General features: G+C 47.4%; 1 protein-coding gene across 2 annotated transcripts in view; it reads left to right on the plus strand.

The window, feature by feature from the left end:
* carmil3 (capping protein regulator and myosin 1 linker 3) overlaps positions 1-18,279 on the plus strand; it is a 53,198-nt gene that overhangs the window by 19,543 nt on the left and 15,376 nt on the right. The window contains exons 9-19 of one of the 2 annotated variants that reach the window (XM_076972678.1): positions 1,272-1,347; positions 1,735-1,823; positions 2,088-2,182; positions 6,149-6,235; positions 7,121-7,230; positions 7,336-7,413; positions 7,537-7,613; positions 9,369-9,473; positions 9,647-9,716; positions 13,857-13,938; positions 16,433-16,529. In XM_076972678.1, the coding sequence (XP_076828793.1) occupies positions 1,272-1,347; positions 1,735-1,823; positions 2,088-2,182; positions 6,149-6,235; positions 7,121-7,230; positions 7,336-7,413; positions 7,537-7,613; positions 9,369-9,473; positions 9,647-9,716; positions 13,857-13,938; positions 16,433-16,529 (966 nt within the window). The remainder of the gene's footprint in view (positions 1-1,271; positions 1,348-1,734; positions 1,824-2,087; positions 2,183-6,148; positions 6,236-7,120; positions 7,231-7,335; positions 7,414-7,536; positions 7,614-9,368; positions 9,474-9,646; positions 9,717-13,856; positions 13,939-16,432; positions 16,530-18,279) is intronic. The other variant, XM_076972679.1, reaches the window with a different exon arrangement.

Raw genomic sequence — 18,279 nt, forward strand, 5'->3', positions numbered from 1 at the left:
CGTAGCGTCAATACAGCATGAAGCCCTGCAGAGAGGCAAAACTTCTGCCAACAGAGGTTGGAGGTGGAGGTGGGGGACTTTAGCGTGACCTCACTCCTGCAAAAATAGCCTGCGTTTGTGACATCTTGGCCACAGAAACCCCGATAGCGGGCCCTGTCTGTTCACAGACCGCACTCCAGCGTCCCATGACGGAGGTTTTGTAAAAGTTTGTGGTTTGGACAGTTTCTGCCAAATGTTGAGCGAGGAAGAGAAGTGGTTACTTGTGACATGCAGACTGTGAGAGTTGCACAGGCATATGTGCAAAATACAAAACCCTCGACACAGTATCGAAGGGCCGTTTTCATTAGAAATGTGTCACAGTGAACATGGGAATGTTGGTGGGAGGCGGAGTTCTGAGGTAGGAGGCGGAGTTTTGAGGTATGAGGCGGAGTTCTGCGGTATGCAAACTCCTTGCTTGTAGTTTTCCTAACACTGTCCCTGAGGAAACGATTGATCCAAACTTGTCACCACTGTTCTTTTCACCCTTACGATCTCGTGGACAAGGAAAATTTCATAAATAAATCACAAATACTTTCAAAGGGACTCTGTTTATTTCAAACCATCGGCAAAAGAAGAATGTGAGACAGGAAAGCGTGAAAGCAGGAAGCTCGGGTGCTTGGCGCCAGGGCGCTCTCCTGGCTGTGGGCTCACGCCGGAGGGTCCGTAGCCCGAGGCGGTCCGTCGTCACGTGTTCCTTCAGCTTTAAAGGCGGCGGATGCGTTAGGATGAGAGACCTTCTTTCACGACAGGCCGGCGAACGGTGACGTCCCAGCTGACCTCCCCACAGAGCACACACCCCCCACTCTTCCTTCATCTGTCTCTCTCTCTCTTCTTCTGTCTCTGTCTCTTTCTGTCTCACTCTCTGTATGAGAAAGCGTGGCAGTTGTGGTGCTACAGACAGCCTTTTCTCTAGGAAGCAGTGGTTCTGGGCCCACAGCCAGGATTAAAAGCTCTCTCACACACTGCGCTGAGCAGGGCACCATCACAGTGTCAGGTTTCCCATCGATATCCCTTTCCTCACCCTGCCTACCTCTCCGGGAGCCTCTCCCTCCCCAACGCAATGTTCCTTTCCATTTTGTTCTATTTCAGGCACGCGGAGGTCGAGCTAGATTGTCACGCCTCTCCGATGGCGCTCACCTCCCACGCTCGTGCCGTTGGTGCGCAGGGGTCAAGGGGTCAAGGGTCGAGGTGCTGACATCTTCTTTTCTCTCTTTTGTTTCCATGTTCTGCAGGGATCTCGCCGTGATCGTGGCGGCCATGGCGTACAACACGTGGTTCACCAAACTCTCCTGCAAGGATTTACGCTTAGTAAATATTTGTCGTTTTGATTTGGGTTTGACCCAGTTTGCTGTGATCCGCCAGCAGTTCTGGTTCATTTGTGCCAACGTCATCCGGTTCGCTCCTGGTTCCATTCTGGCGTTAATGTTTTGTATTCCTTCCTTGATGTGCTGTGATTGTCAGTTGGTCTGATTCATCTAATTCTTGCCTTATCATTCTTGCTAAATTTCTGCAGTGTTGGCAAACTCTCTCACAGTTTGACTGATTATGTAGGCAGTCTCTGCTCAATTGTTAAAACCTGGAATAGTATTGAAAAGGAGTGTGTGTGTGTGTGTGTGTGTGTGTGTGTGTGTGTGTGTGTGTGTGTGTGTGTGTGTGTGTGTGTGTGTGTGTGTGTGTGTGTGTGTGTGTGAGCAGAGCTCAGAGGTAGTGGAGCAGGTCCTTCATACAGTCAGTAAATCAAGCAGCCTGGAAGAGCTCACACTGGAGAATGTAGGCCTTAAAGCGTGAGTGTCTATCCTTCTCTCTCTCTCTCTCTCTCTCTCTCTCTCTCTTTCTTTTCTCTTGCAGTCATTTGTGTTTCTCTTTTGTCATGTCTACTTGTTTCTGACTTCTTCCTCCCTTTCTTTCTCTATCTCTCTCTGTCTCCCTCCCTCTCTTTCTTTTCCATCTCTCCTCTCCTCCTCACCGGGCATCCTCCCCTCTAATGGTGCTCCGTTCTCCTGGTCTGTTCCTGTGTTGCCTGCTTCTCTGTGTCCTCACATCCCCAGGGATTTCCCCCAGAAGTTGGCCGTGGCCCTGTCTGAGAACCCTGCATCAGTGCTGCATTCTCTCAACCTGGCCCACAACACGCTGGACAACCAAGGTCTGATCTCACCCCATCCTCCTGCAGTCTGTCCTCATCCTGTCCTCCTGCAGTCTGATCTCACCCCTTCCTCCTGCAGTCTGATCTCACCCCTTCCTCCTGTAGTCTGTCCTCATCCTGTCCTCCTGCAGTCTGATCTCACCCGTCCTCCTGCAGTCTGATCTCATCTTGTCCTCTTGTAGTCTGATCTCACCTCGTCCTCCTGTAGTCTGATCTCACCTCGTCCTCCTGCAGTCTGATCTATCCCCATCCTCCTGCAGTCTGATCTCACCCCTTCCTCTTGTAGTCTGATCTCACCTCGTCCTCCTGCAGTCTGATCTCATCCCGTCCTCCTGCAGTCTAATCTCACCCCTCCTCCTGCAGTCTGATCTCACCCGTCCTCCTGCAGTCTGATCTCACCCTATCCTCCTGCAGTCTGATCTCATCCTTTCCTCATGCAGTCTGATGTCACCTCATTCTTTATCATGTTACATCAGAAAATGTGTACGAATGCTTTCAGTGAGGAAAATAAGTATTTGAACACCCTGCGACTTTGCAAGTTCTCCCACTTTGAAATCAGGCATTTGAACACCTGTGAAAATCAATGTTAATATTTGGTACAGTAGCCTTTGTTTGCAATTACAGAGGTCAAATGTTTCCTGTAATTTTTCAACCGGGTTTGCACACACTCACATGGGATTTTGGCCCATTCCTCCACACAGATCTTCTCCAGATCAGCCAGATTTCTGGGCTGTCACTGAGAAACATGGAGTTTGAGCTCCCTCTAAAGATTTTCTATAGGGTTTAGGTCTGGAGACTGGCTAGGCCACTCCAGAACCTTGATATACTTCTTATGGAGTCACTTCTTGGTTATCCTGGCTGTGTGCTTTGGGTCATTGTCATGTTGAAAGACCCAGCCACGACCCATCTTCAGTGCTCTAACTGAGGCAAGGAGGTTGTTCTCCAAAATCTCCCAATACATGACCCCGGTCATCCTCTCCTTAATACAGTGCAGTCGTCCTGTCCCATGTGCAGAAAAACACCCCCAAATCATGATGTTTCCACCCCCATCCTTCACAGTAGGGATGGTGTTTTTGGGATGGTACTCATCATTCTTTGACCTCCAAACACGGCGAGTGGAATTAAAACCAAAAAGTTTTATTTAGGTCTCATCTGACCACAGAACTTTCTCCCATGATTCCTCTGGGTCATCCACATGGTCATGGGCGAACTTAAGACGGGCCTGGGCGTATGCTGATTTAAGCAGGGGAACCTCCCGTTCCATGCATGATGTCTTAGTGTATTACCCACAGTAACCTTGGAAACAGTGGTGCCAGCTCTCTTCAGGTCATTGAGCAGCTCCTCCTGTGTAGTTCTGGGCTGATTCCTCACCTTTCTAAGGATCGTTGCTACACCAGGTGAGATCTTGCATGGAGCTCCAGTCTGAGGGAGACTGACAGTCATGTTTAGCTTAGTTGATCTTTTTTCACCAAGCTGCTTGGTAATTGCCCCGTAGACCTACCCAGCCTTGTGGAGGTCTACAGTTTTGTCTCTGGTGTCTTTGGACAGCTCTTTGGTCTTAGCCATGTTATTAGAGTTTTACTGATTGTGTGGGGTGGACAGGTGTCTTTATGTAGCTCACGACCTCAAACAGGTGCTTCTAATTAAGAATAATAAGTGGAGTGGAGGTGGACTTTTTAGAGGCGGACTAACAGGTCTTTGAGGTCCAGAATTTTTGCTAATTGGCAGGTGTTCAAATACTTATTTGCAGCAGTAACACACAAATAAATTATAAAAAAAAATCATACATTGTGCTTTCCAGATTTTTTTAGATTATGTCTCTCACAGTGGGCATGCAGCTAAGATGAAAATTTCAGACCTCTCCATGATTTCTAAGTGGGAGAACTGCAAAGACACAGGGTGTTCAAATACTTATTTTCCTCACTGTATGTCTATTCCTCTGTGTGTGTCCTGTGCAGAGTTGGGTAGAGTATTCAATAGTTTTACTCAAGTAAAAGTAGTCTTACTTGAACCAAATGTTACTCAAGTAAAAGTAAAAGTATGCATCCAAAGATTTACTTGAGTAAAAGTAAAAAAGTACTTTGATTATAAGCTACTCAAGTAGTGAGTAAATGCAGAGGACTGTCTCGCGTCAATAAATTACATCATGGAAAACATGATGTAATTTAGAAAACAATGACTTTTAATGATAACGAAAATAATTTATTATAAATAAATATAATATATAAATATAATTTATATTTGTTTGTTCCTAATTATTAGGCCTGTGTAACTTCCAGTTGCGAACCATATTTACTGACCATGGGCCTTCACTAGACACAGCCAAATGAAAACATGACCGTAGAATTAAAAACACGTCCATACCACTGTTGTCATAATCGCGTGTTTTATGTGCAACGTATTACCTACACAACTTCAAATGCCAGTCAGTTAGAAGTCCAAACATCACAATTCGTTCGCAAATTATTAATAGCTGAACACTGAACACATTTATTATAAACATACCTAGCATTTTGCAATCCTGCGATTCCATAATTTCCGCTTGTAAAACCTCACAGTAGTGCTGGCTAGGAGCTGCTAACTTGCTAGCCATGAGACCTTTGGAGCACGCCCCCACAATTCTAATTCGAAATATGATTGGTTGATTAAACTGCCAATCTGTAATAAAAGCTCTCTTGATGTAAAAGGCAAGGGTATGCGACAGATAAACAGAAGGTCCTGGGGGAGGTAATTTCTCTTTTTTTCCTATAACGGTGTGAAATATTCTGATTGGTTGATTTTTAATTTCAGCACTGAGTTTTTTTTTCCATCACAAGCACGAAAAGTGGATTTGAAAGCCGATTTAGAAGAAAATATGATGAAGCATTAATAACATATATTACATATAATAGATAAAGCATCTTTTTCAAGATCAATCTACCTTCAGAGAAGGCCTTGAAGGTCCTGACGGTTAGCCACTGGTAACTTAAATGTGTGCCACAAAGGCACTAACTGAGGAGACTGTCAACCAATGTGTGTAGCTACAACTTGACGCCAACTGAATCAATTTGTAGCAAACGTTGGTTCAACTAAATCATCATATATTGCTAGTGTGTACATTCATAGAGTTTGAACTGATTTTTAGTATTGCACTGTGTTACATTTAATAATTACATCGTACAAAATTATGCCTCCAGTTGTAATAGAGGCTGTATTTGAGGCCAGGGATGCTCGGTAGGTTGTTCGGTCATAATATCTTCTTGCTACCAGTGGAGAAAGTTTGCGTATGCGATCACGTGACTGACTGGCTTCATTTGATTGGTCACTTATACTCAGAGGACGAGACGTTGGTCAGTAAAAGTCACGTTTTTCTCACCACATATTTACTCAAGTAAAAGTAGAAGTCTTTCATATTAAAACTACTTTTACATACATTTTTGTCCAAAAAGCTACTTGAGTAAATTTAACGGAGTAAATGTAACGCGTTCCTACCCACCTCTGTTCCTGTGGTTACTGTGTGTGTGTGTCTGTGTGTGTGTGTGTGTGTGTGTGTGTGTGTGTGTGTGTGTGTGTGAGTGTGTGTGTGGTCTTTGGTTATTTCAGTTTAAGTAAAATTTCTGCAGTAATGTCTGACTTTACTGTTTTTTTGTGTGTGTATGCACCAGTGTTTTTTTTTTTTTTTACAAGGTGTGTGTGTGAGTGTGTGTGTGTGTGTGTGAGTGTGTGTGTGTGAGTGTGTGTGTGTGTGTGAGTGTGTGAGTGTGTGAGTGTGTGAGTGTGTGAGTGTGTTTGTGTGTGTGTGTGTGTGTGTGCACGCGTCACTTGTTTTATTGCGTCTGTGCAAGCTGGCATGCAGCTAACAAGTCATATGCATTTTTCTCAAACTAATAGTGTGTGTTTTTTGTGTGCGTTTGCTGTGTGTGTGTGTGTGTGTGTGTGTGTGTGTGTGTTTCCCTGCATGCACACTGTCTGTCTCTGTTTGTGCAGGAGTGTCAAATCTCATCCAGCAGGTGTGTCGTCTCAGCAAAGGTCTACGCTCAGTCAGCCTGTCCAAGACCTCGCTCTCCTCTAAGGGTGTGTGCTGCACTGCCGTGTCCTCAGGGAGCCATCGCCCCCTGCTGGCCACACAGACCATGTGAATGTGTGTGGGTGCTTGTATGCCCAGTGGTGGATGGTACTCTGTCACTAGGGTCTTCCTGCACCTCATTCAGTCCCCCATGGGGTGTGGTTTCCGGTGATTGTGATTGGCTGCCGCTTCTCGCCGGTGTGTGATTGGTTGTGTAAGACTTGTACCTGTGTTAAAATTGTAAACGCGACCTTGGGTATCTTGAAAGGCGCTATATAAATCGAACATTCATTCATTCAACCAACTGCTGCTGGTTGGCCTTCGTTACATGGGAAATCATCGACTAAGACCTCTCTGTCGGAGGGCAGCAGAAACGTGATGATGCTTCCTCGTAGAAACAGAATTAGTATCCGCACTTGAAATAACCACGGAGGTTTGAAAGCAGGAAGGAAGTTTAAAAATGAGGAAGTCCTAAAATGCTTTTCCGTCCAGCGTGGTTCACTCTCTGAAGAAAAGTCAGAACATGTCAGATCGGTCGTAACTGACCACGGGGTAAAGTGTCAAGGGCGTTCCAGGACGTAGCACGAGCTACACCCAGAGTACGGAGCGGTCGGGCATGGCAGACGAGGCCGTGGCAGGTGTCCATGTGTCCCTGCGAGTGTCCATGTGTCTCATGTCGGCCTCTCTCCACTAGTTTCTATAGAGAACCTTCTGTCTTTTGGGGAGTGTTGTTGTTATGGAGGTTATGCACAACCTCGTGTGTATCGCTGAGGCTCTAGTAGACCCGGACAGTTGCGGGTGGAGGTGTGTGTGTGTGTGTGTGTGTGTGTGTGTGTGTGTGTGTGTGTGTGTGTGTGTGTGGGAGTCAGCCTGTGTGTGTCGTCTGCCCTCAGGTGTGGCGTCCCTGACTCAGGCCCTGAGCTCCAGCGACGATTGCTCCAGCTCTCTTCTCTACCTGGACCTGAGCCGCAACCCCGGCATGCTGTCAGGGGAGGACGCCACGGTTGGTACCAGCCCCGCGGGGCCACACACGCACGCTCACACACACACACACCTGCCGCACAAGCACACACACTTCAGCTGCGGAACCGCACTCTCCCCATTGCAGAATCTCTACCTGTTCTTGGCTCAGCCCAACTGCCTGGTCCATTTAGACGTGTCGGCCAGCGACTGCGCCGTGGACCTGGTGAGTGCTGGTGCGGTTGCCGGGGGGGGGGGGGGGGGGGGGGGAGTATAGGGGCGAGTGGAGGAGGGATGCTCCGCCTCCCAGCTGGGCGGAGACCTGGACTGTGGCCTGTTTGTGTTGCAGCTCTTTGGGACGCTGCTGCGCGGCTGCTGTTCGGACCTGTCCTACCTGAACCTCTCCAAGAACTCCTTCTCGGCCAGGTGAGCCTCTCCCAGCATCACTCCCTGCTCCGCTGCTCAGTGGGATGCGGTTGCCCAGGTGACAGTATTCTGTTGGCTCGTTAGCAGCATGGGAACAACACTGGCAGACAGTGTAATACCTGCTAATAGGGATTCTTCAGTAATGCTACATTATTGCCTTAAGTCAGAACGCAGAGGAATCCATTACAGTCCGCGTGCAGGATTGTTTGCGTGTGTGTGTGTGTGTGTGTGTGTGTGTGTGTGTGTGTGTGTGTGTGTGTGTGTGTAAATCAGAGAGTAAGCCGGAGGCACACACAGACCCAGTGATGTATACGGGCCTGCCGTTCCCCCTCTGTAGCTCTACAGTGTGATAGCATCTCCTCCCAGTGTAACTGCATTATGAGAAATTCTATGAAAAATGAGACTCATTTTAGAAGGACTTACTGCTCATTTCCCAAGATGCTCCATCTGTCTCTCTCTCCCCCTCCATCTCATTCTCTCTCTCTCTCCCTTGATCTCTCTCTTCCTCTGCCTGAATCATGATCTGAAAAGCGGTTTGTTGCTAATGAGTTTTGAATTTGTTTGTGTACATGTGTGTGTGTGTGTGTGTGTGTGTATGTGTGTGTGGAAATGGTTGTGTGTGTTCATATTGAAGTCTGCCCCCCCCCTCTGACCCGGTTTTCTCTCACATTCACCTACACACACACTCATGCACACATGAAGACAGTGACTGAACGACACACACATATACACACGCACACAGTGATGTCAGGCGCACACACACACAGATGTTCGCAGTCAGCCAGTCAGCTTTGTGTAACTCAGTTTTGGTGACCTTGTGTGTTTGCCTCAGCTCTGGTGTGCCTGTGTGTGTGTGTATCTGTAATTGTGTTAATCCTAGGGTGTGTTTTGTGTGTGGGTGTGTGTATCTGTGATGGTGTTAAGTCATAGGATGGAATGTGTGTGTGTGTGTGTGTGTGTAATCATGTTAGTCATAGTGCGCAGCACATGTGTGTGTATCCGTGACTGAATCATAAAGTGTAGTGTGTGTGTGTGTGTATCTGTGATAGTGTTGTGAGGTGCAGTGTGTGTATCTGATTGAGTTGTAAGGTGCAGTGTGTGTGTATCTGTGATAATGTTGTAAGGGGCAGTGTGTGTGTGCGTGTGTGTGTGTGTGTGAATTGTAAGGTGCAGTATGCTAAATCTGTTTTAGCTAATAAGACATAGACTATGAATGCTGAAGAAACATACTTTCTTCTTGACCAGACACACACACACACACACACACACACACACACACACACACACATATGATCTCAGCATGTTCAGCTCGTGTTTTGTTCAGTTTCTTTTCCCTATAGATTGATTGTTTCATACATCCATGAATATCAGAAAAGTTATATGAAAATATAACTAACATAATAGAAAAAAGGTTTCCTTTTCTCACAAGCCAGAGAATGATCTTTTGAACTTTTCTGTCAGCGAGACCTTGAGGGTGTTTCATCTTTCTGCGGTGGTCATACATTATGGAGTCTGTTTCTTATCTGTCTGTCTGTCTGTCTGTCTGTTTGTTTGTTTGTTTGTTTGTTTGTTTTTGCACATGCGCCGTGACGGCATAAAAGCCCTTTCGACTTCACTGAATCCCACAGGAAAGCAGCACAGATAAGAGTTATTAGGTGAGGATGAAAAGGTTTGAGTCTCTTTCTCTTGAGTCAGCCTCCTCTCTCTCTCTCTCTCTCTCTCTCTCTCTCTCTTCTCTTTCTCTCTCTCTGACAGGAAAGTGAGAGAGACACTCCCCACCTTTCGCCAGTTCTTCAGTTCAGCGTTCAGTCTCTCCCACCTCAGCTTGGCTTCCATGAAGTTGCCCCCAGACATGCTGAGGTGAGCCACCATCTTTCACAGTCACTGCCCACCCGAGTGGCCAAGATGGAAAATGTCAACCAAGAATGGTTTCTAAAGAAAGAGAGCAAACGTTCAGGATTATGTAAATAATCCCTCTCTCCTCTTCTTCTCCTCCCCCTCTCCTCTCTTTCACCTCCCTCCTATCTTCTCAGGGCTCTGTTTCTGGGACTGTCCTCCAACCCCCACATCTCAGACCTTCACCTGGACGTCAGTGGCTGTGAGGTATCTCCATCTCCTTGTCCTTTGCTCCGTCTGTGTCTCTGTCCCTCGTCTCTCTGTGACTTCATCTGCATCCGTAGTGGACCCAACTTCCCACCAACTTCCCAGCAAGCGAATACTGAGTTCTGATGCTCCTGTGTATAAATAACCGAAGATGTTTGTCAATTATCATGCCAACCTGACAAGCAAAACGGATTTTGTTGCGTGTGTGTACCTGTGTTGTTTTCTCGTCTGTATTACTTTTGGTTGCAATGGCTTTTTTTTACCACATTGTCACATTACCACATATTTTGATCAACAGGCGTTTTGCGGGACAGAAACACAGAGTACGTTTCCAGTGTATAACCCATCTGTTTCCATTCACAGGCTGTGTCAGGCACAATTTATCGGTTGTCAGTTTCTGAGCACAGGAAGGTTGTTGGCTGGATTTTTTTGGAAGACGTACCTCTCAATGCAGCAGTAACACTGACATGTGTAAAAACCCCAGTAACACTATTGAGTGTGATAAACTACCAGCGCTGCCATGACGTGGAATCATCAGACACCTCGTTGTGAGGAAAATGCTCCTCCGCTCAAATAATATCTAATATCCAGTCTGCAGCTCTCCCGTGGTCGGAAGAAACCAAATGATGAATGGGGGGAGGGGGATATTGGTACCGACAAATGTCAACAAATTACAGTCTGTAATTGGGCACTCTGAAAATGCACCTGTCAGACGGATGCTTCCGGAAAGCTGCACCTGTCGGGTAGGTGCACACGGCAAGATGATCCGGGAGTCCAGGAGGTCAACGGGCTTTGTGGCTGGTCACTGTACGTCTCCAAGACTTATTTTCTGTCACGTTTCATTCTGTGGCAATTTCACAATACACGCGGCCCAAGAGAAGGATGCGAGTTTGTTGTTTCTCTAGCGATATACATCTCACATTTCATTCGTCTTCAGAGTGACTTGTATACGTTATTATTTATCATTAAGATAAATAAAAGATAAAAGTGTTGCTAGCATTGCTATGACGAGTTCACACCACGCCGGTTTTAACCGTGATTTTCACCATTAACTCGTGGCCCAAAACCCATCTCACCAATCGGATTGCTGAAAAATATCTAGCAATACCTGGACCAGGTTATGAGTGGTAGTGAGTGTGAAATCGAGCTACGACCAATAAGAATGCAAGATATAGAGTCGTGGGGAAACCTGTGAGAGTTGTACAACATCAACATGCATGGCTACAGTCGTGGCAGCACAGGAACAAACTCTGAATACGAGATCAATAGAGGCTGAGATCTACCACACCAGACAGGAACCCAGATGCAGGCTGAGCGAAGACGCCCCAGAGACGAACCAGCACATCGCAGCAGGATGCAAGACGTCAGCAGGCAGAACGCACATGGACCGCCACAACCAAGTACTTGGTGTAGTGTGCATCTGTACTACGTACGGGCTGGGAGGTCAGAGGTCACAGTGGGACATGTCCCCGAAGGTGCTGGAGAATGATCAAGCTGAGATCTTGTGGAACATCTACATGTTAGGGATGGAGAAACAGCAGGAAGGGGATGTAGTGGTGGATGTGGTGATATATGTGGAGGTAGATGTGGACCAAATACATCAGGACCAAATACATCAGGACCAAATACATCAGGACCAAAAACATCAGGACCAAATACCCAGGACCAAATACCCAGGGCTGAGAGAAGAGATACAAAAGATGTGGGAAGCAACAGTGGTTCCCATGGTGATCGGAGCACTAGGGACTGTGACCCCCAAACTGGGAGATCATCAGAGCATCATCAGAGATCTTCATCCCGAAGAGCGTACTCCTGGGAACAGCCAATGTACCATGTAGGACCTTCAAGCACCCAGACCTCTGCTGGACCACTCGGATTTGAAGGGAAAAGCTCACCTCATTAGCATTCTGTTTGTTCTTTGCTGGAAAGAAAAGAAAACCTCATTTCTTAATCAAGTGAAGTGTAGTGTAATTACTCTAGTTAATGGGTTCGCAGGGAAGCATTATACACAGATGAAATACTGAGTTGCAGTGTAATAACAGCGCTAAATGAAGATCTCGTCGGCCCTACAGAGATCGACTCACCTTACCTCTGTGGGAGTTAGTTCAACACTGGCCATTTTAATACGTGCTTTATAGATACGTGCTTTGAGTCATTAGTATCAAGGTTGAACCACACACTACAGCCAGACTGAGACAAGTGTGTTTGTTTTCGTTCCTAATGTGATTATAAACTTTTGAACTTGTTGAGTAAGGCATGGAACAGCTGTTGGAGGTGCTGTGCCCACATTGTGATGACTGAGGCTATGAATCCCAACGACGCCGTAGCCATCTGCAGTAGCCCTACCCGGGTTCACAGATTAAGTGAGCTAGCCAATCACGGACATGCGTTAGGTGAGCTAGCCAATTGCGGACATCCGTTAAGCGAGCTAGCCAATCACAGACATCTGTTAGGTAAGCTAGCTAATCACAGACGTCCGTTAGGTGAGCTAGGCAATCGCGGACATCCGTTAGGTGAGCTAGCCAATCACGACATCTGTTAGGTAAGCTAGCCAATCACAGACATCTGTTAGGTGAGGGGCACAGAGCTGGGCGTTTAGTGTGCTTCTCCAGGTCTGCTTGAGATGACCCAGCTGGAGGTGATGAGGGGCTGACATCACACTGATGCTTCTGAAGAGCATTCACAGAGCATTAACAGAGAAATCACTACATTTGGTGGTATTATGATATTGTCATTGTGAAGTGCTAAAAAACACCCTTTTTTGAGATTAGTCCAAAATATTAAACCAACCAATATTTACATTCTGGATTTTAGATTTGTGTTCAGACTCACATTTAGATTGTAGATGCTGATATGCATTATTAATATTGATGTACGTATTCATTATGAAGGAGTATACTAAATACAGACATTTTTTCTGCTATAATAAATATTTGAATTAGCAGTGTCATGTGGTGTAAGAGACAAGAGTCTCATGGTGTGGAAGCCGTCCTCCATGTCTATGTCAGTGGACAGTATCTAACCACTGGACCAAAGTGGACTAGGTATTTTGGGATGGTACACCACTGTCAACCCAGCGGTGACACCAATATAGCTCAAAACTCCCATCAGCATAACCACATCAGCGGTGTTGCCGGGTTGAGAATTGTCCACCGCGCGACCACAGCAGTCTTGTGGTTGACACCTGACCGGTGACGAATGGGGCCTGAATAGAACGATTTGGCCATCATACCTTTTCATTTCCTACCACTGACTGCATGTGGATGGACCGATTCAGTTTTAGTGTGATACAGTGAGAGGAAGATGCTTCAGGGAACACCGATAGATCTAATAGAGCTAATAGATCCCATTATGCAAAACGATGTATTTGTTACATAAAATAATACAGGCACTATATAGTTCTTGCACAGCCAGTGTTGTTAACGGCTCTCTGTTAATGGCGACACCCCCAGCACGATGTGGCCTCCACCGCACCGCATTTAGTTCGTTTCTACGTCGACTGTCGTTTCATCTCAGTCAGGAGTGAGGCTCCTTACGCTCGAGGCTTCACTCTGTGTACGTGAAGGAAGCGGGAGTATCGCTTCCCCCGAAGTGAAGCCGCTCGCGCGTCTTCGACACGTCTGCGTCGAGCCGCGCCGCCTTGATACTGGATCCGGCGCCACAATGGGCCCCCGAATCCAAAAGAATTCTTCCGGGTGGCATTGAGAAGCCGACGTGCATTCGCGGGGCCGCGCTCCACGTGGGCGTACGAGCTCTTTCACACCATCACTTCCTTTCCCCCTTACTCACCCCTTTCAGGCTGTGTTTTCCTCTCTGGAGTCTTTATCCAGCTATTCATGCTCGAAATGAAATGCACCCACCTTGAAATGAAGTGCAGCTTTCTGAACCTTTTTAGCACTGGTCAGCTCTTTTGGAGCAGCTAATTAAACCAACATGGACTACTGAGACCAGCACCCATCTGCTGGGTTAACGTCTATTAATCACTATTCAAATGAGGGAAAAAAATCCACTTTGTTGCATTCTTCCTCTCTGTTTCCCTTTCTCTCTCTCTCTCTCTCTCTGTCTCTCTCTGTCTGTCACTCCTTCTCTCTCTCTCTCTCTCTCTCTCTCTCTTTCTCTCTCTCTCTCTCTCTCTCTCAGCTCAGGTCAGTAGGAGCAGCAATAATACAGGACTCGTTTCCCCAAGTGTCTTGCGTCAGTACTCTGGACATCTCTGATAACGGTTAGACAAACCCCCACAATCCCCCCTCATCACCACAATCACCACACCCCCATCCACCCAACACCCCCACACTCACCAAACCCCCACCCACCAAACACACCCATCCTCTCCACACCCCCACCCACCAAACACACCCATCCTCATCACCACACCCCACCCACCCAACACCCCCACACTCACCACACCCCACCCACCAAACACACCCATCCTCATTACCACAATCACCAAACCCCCATCCACCAAACACACCCATCCTCCCCACACCCCCATCCACCAAACACACCCATCCTCCCCACACCCCCACCCACCAAACACACCCATCCTCATCACCACACCCCACCCACCCAACACCTCCACAATCACCACATCCCATCCACCAAACACACCCATCCTCCCCACACCCCATCCACCAAACACCTCCACACTCACCACACCCCCATCCACCCAACACACCCTTCCTCCCCACACCCCCATCCACCAAACACACCCATCCTCCCCACACCCCCATCCACCAAACACCTCCACACTCACCACACCCACACCCTCTGCACACCCCATCCACCCAACACCACCACAATCATCACACCCCCATCCACCAACACACCCTTCCTCCCCACACTTCCACCCAACACCTCCACAATCACCACATTCATCCACCCAACACCTCCACAATCACCACACCCCATCCACCTAACACTTCCACAATCACCACACCCCCATCAACCAAACACACCCATCCTCCCTACACCCCCACACCCATCCACCCAACACCTCCACAATCACCACACCCCCATCCACCCAACACACCCATCCTCCCCACACCCCCATCCACCAAACAGACCCATCCTCCCCACACACCCATCCACCAAACACACCCATCCTCACCACACCCCCATCCACCAAACAGACCCATCCTCATCACCACAATCACCACACCCCACCCACCCAACACCCCCACACTCACCACACCCCATCCACCAAACACACCCATCCTCCCCACACTTCCACCCAACACCTCCACAATCACCACATTCATCCACCCAACACCTCCACAATCACCACATTCATCCACCCAACACCTCCACAATCACCACATTCATCCACCCAACACCTCCACAATCACCACATTCATCCACCCAACACCTCCACAATCACCACATTCATCCACCCAACACCTCCACAATCACCACATTCATCCACCCAACACCTCCACAATCACCACATTCATCCACCTAACACCTCCACAATCACCACACCCCCATCCATCCAACACACCCTTCCTCCCCACACCCCCACACCTATCCATCCAACACCTCCACAGTCACCACCCCCATCCACCAAACAGACCCATCCTCATCACCACAATCACCACACCCCACCCACCCAACACCCCCACACTCACCACACCCCATCCACCAAACACACCCATCCTCCCCACACTTCCACCCAACACCTCCACAATCACCACATTCATCCACCCAACACCTCCACAATCACCACATTCATCCACCCAACACCTCCACAATCACCACATTCATCCACCCAACACCTCCACAATCACCACATTCATCCACCCAACACCTCCACAATCACCACATTCATCCACCCAACACCTCCACAATCACCACATTCATCCACCTAACACCTCCACAATCACCACACCCCCATCCATCCAACACACCCTTCCTCCCCACACCCCCACACCTATCCATCCAACACCTCCACAGTCACCACACCCATCCACCCAACACCTCCACAATCACCACATTCATCCACCCAACACCTCCACAATCACCACATTCATCCACCCAACACCTCCACAATCACCACACTCATCCACCCAACACCTCCACAATCACCACACCCCCATCCACCCAACACACCCATCCTCCCCACACACCCATCCTCCCCACACCCATCCACCAAACACCTCCACACTCACCACACCCACACCCTCTGCACACTCAACACCTCCACAATCTCCACACCCCCATCCACCCAACACACCCATCCTCCCCACACCCCACACCCATCCACCCAACACCTCCACAATCACCACACCCATCCATCCAACACCTCCCCAAACACCACACCCCCATCCACCCAACACACCCATCCTCCCCACACCCCATCCACCCAACTCCTCCATCCTCCCCACACCCCCATCCACCCAACACCCCAACCCAACACCCCCATCCTCTCCACACCCCCACCCAACACCTCCACACCCTCTACACACCCCTCCCTTCCTACACTGCCTCATTGGCCTCTTTCTTGCCCCTGCCCTTATGTTCTGAATCTGTTCTGACTCTGTTCTGACTCTGTTCTGAATCTGTTCTGACTCTGTTCTGACTCTGTTCTGACTCTGTTCTGAATCTGTTCTGACTCTGTTCTGACTCTGTTCTGAATCTGTTCTGACTCTGTTCTGAATCTGTTCTGAATCTGTTCTGACTCTGTTCTGACTCTGTTCTGAGTGTCTGGTGTTGCTCCGCAGGTCTAGACGCTGATCTCCTCTTGGTCATCCCAGCGTTCTCACGACATCCGTCCCTCAAGAACCTGCTCCTGGGGAAGAACTTCAATGCTAAGGCCAGGTATGGAGCCAGGACCTTCAAGCCCTGCACAGGAAGACCAGTGCGAAGTTTCAGTTAGACTTCCTGAACAACCACATTCATAATATAAAGAGCACGAAGCGTACACTCATATGTTATTCCTGGTTTGCATATATGAGCAGATTGCAGACTTCTTTGGGGCAAACACGCAGGTTTTATGCTCTACTTAAAATTCTCAAGTGTACAAGTAAAACACTGAGGGTTGCCAAAGTCTCTTACAGAAACTTCTGGAAGCGAGAGCAAAGCGCTCGCATCGAGAGAGCTGGAGTCATTAGATCTTCAATGATTGGATACATTGGTTTAAGGACCTAATTTATTAACATGCACTCCCAGTGCTAGCAGAAAAAATAAGAAGCAATATAGTGATTTTTATGCTCACAGTGACTATATTTCCAAACAGTACTAAACCCCATGTGCATTGATATGGCTTGTTAATGTTAACCGTTCCTTTTGAATGCATGACCACAGTATGTCCTTGGAGACTTGTGCATCTTATGAATGTCTTTTGATATCCTGGCCCATAAAAACTGAGCAATACTTCATACATCATAACAAGTTGATGTTTTACTGATGAAAGTCACCCATTGGGTGCTGCCCAGTATTCTTAAAATGTGGAAATGTAAGATTTAAATAGAGGGATGAAGGTGGAGTTGAAGGGAACAGAAGGAAACAGAATGACAGATGAGGTAGGAGCAGAGAATATCCTGAGAATATCCTGAGAATATCCTGAGAATGTCCTGAGAATATCCTGAGAATATCCTGAGAATATCCTGAGAATGTCCTGAGAATATCCTGAGAATATCCTGAGAATATCCTGAGAATGTCCTCAGAATGTCCTCAGAATGTCCTCAGAATGCCCTGAGAATGCCCTGAGGATGTCCTGAGAATATCCTGAGAATATCCTGAGAATGCCCTCAGAATGTCCTGAGAATGTCCTCAGAATGTCCCCAGAATGCCCTGAGAATGCCCTGAGGATGTCCTGAGGATGTCCTGAGGATGTACTGAGAATGTCCTCAGAATGTCCTGAGAATGCCCTGAGAATGTCCTGAGGATGTCCTCAGAATGTCTTGAGAATGTCCTCAGAATGTTGTTGTTGACTCTGATCATGGGAACTGAAGAATTGTCTGTAAGGCACGTAGTCATGGCACCACGTCATCGGCTCGGCCAAAAACATTAGCACACGTTAGCACAGAATGTAACATATTACGTTAATATTAAGTAATAAGTTGGCTTTTTTTCATTTGCATTTTTCATGCCAATTCAAATTGTAGAACAAAATATATTTAAGGTGGAACAAAAAAGACGAATAACTGCTGCTCCATTTAAGGTGGAATGGTAGTTCAAACTAGAAGCTAATGTGGCTTCTTCTTCCTTCACAACTGGTAACTAAATAGCTGTGAATGTTTGAATATATTTTAATACCTATATAAAATCAAACTTGCTTGGTTTCTTTAATCTTTGTTTAGTCTTTGTTTAGGAACATTGGCAGGCCTTTAGTGCATAGAGAGTGTATGTCAGGCATCATAAAGATTGCATCTGTGCCTTTCTGCTCGATAATCGCATCAGGATGTTTCATTATCATGTTAAACTCACTCAGATCCTGACTGGTAAGGATGGCTTTGGGTTTGGCAGCAGTGGGCTGTTTTCTCTGTCATCTTTTTCACTCCAAATTTTAAGTAGAAAAAACCCAAACTGCCCACAGTCCCCTAACCAAAACGTCCAGCTAACCAAA

Source organism: Brachyhypopomus gauderio, chromosome 14 (genome assembly GCF_052324685.1).
Source record: "Brachyhypopomus gauderio isolate BG-103 chromosome 14, BGAUD_0.2, whole genome shotgun sequence".
Lineage (NCBI taxonomy): Eukaryota > Metazoa > Chordata > Actinopteri > Gymnotiformes > Hypopomidae > Brachyhypopomus > Brachyhypopomus gauderio.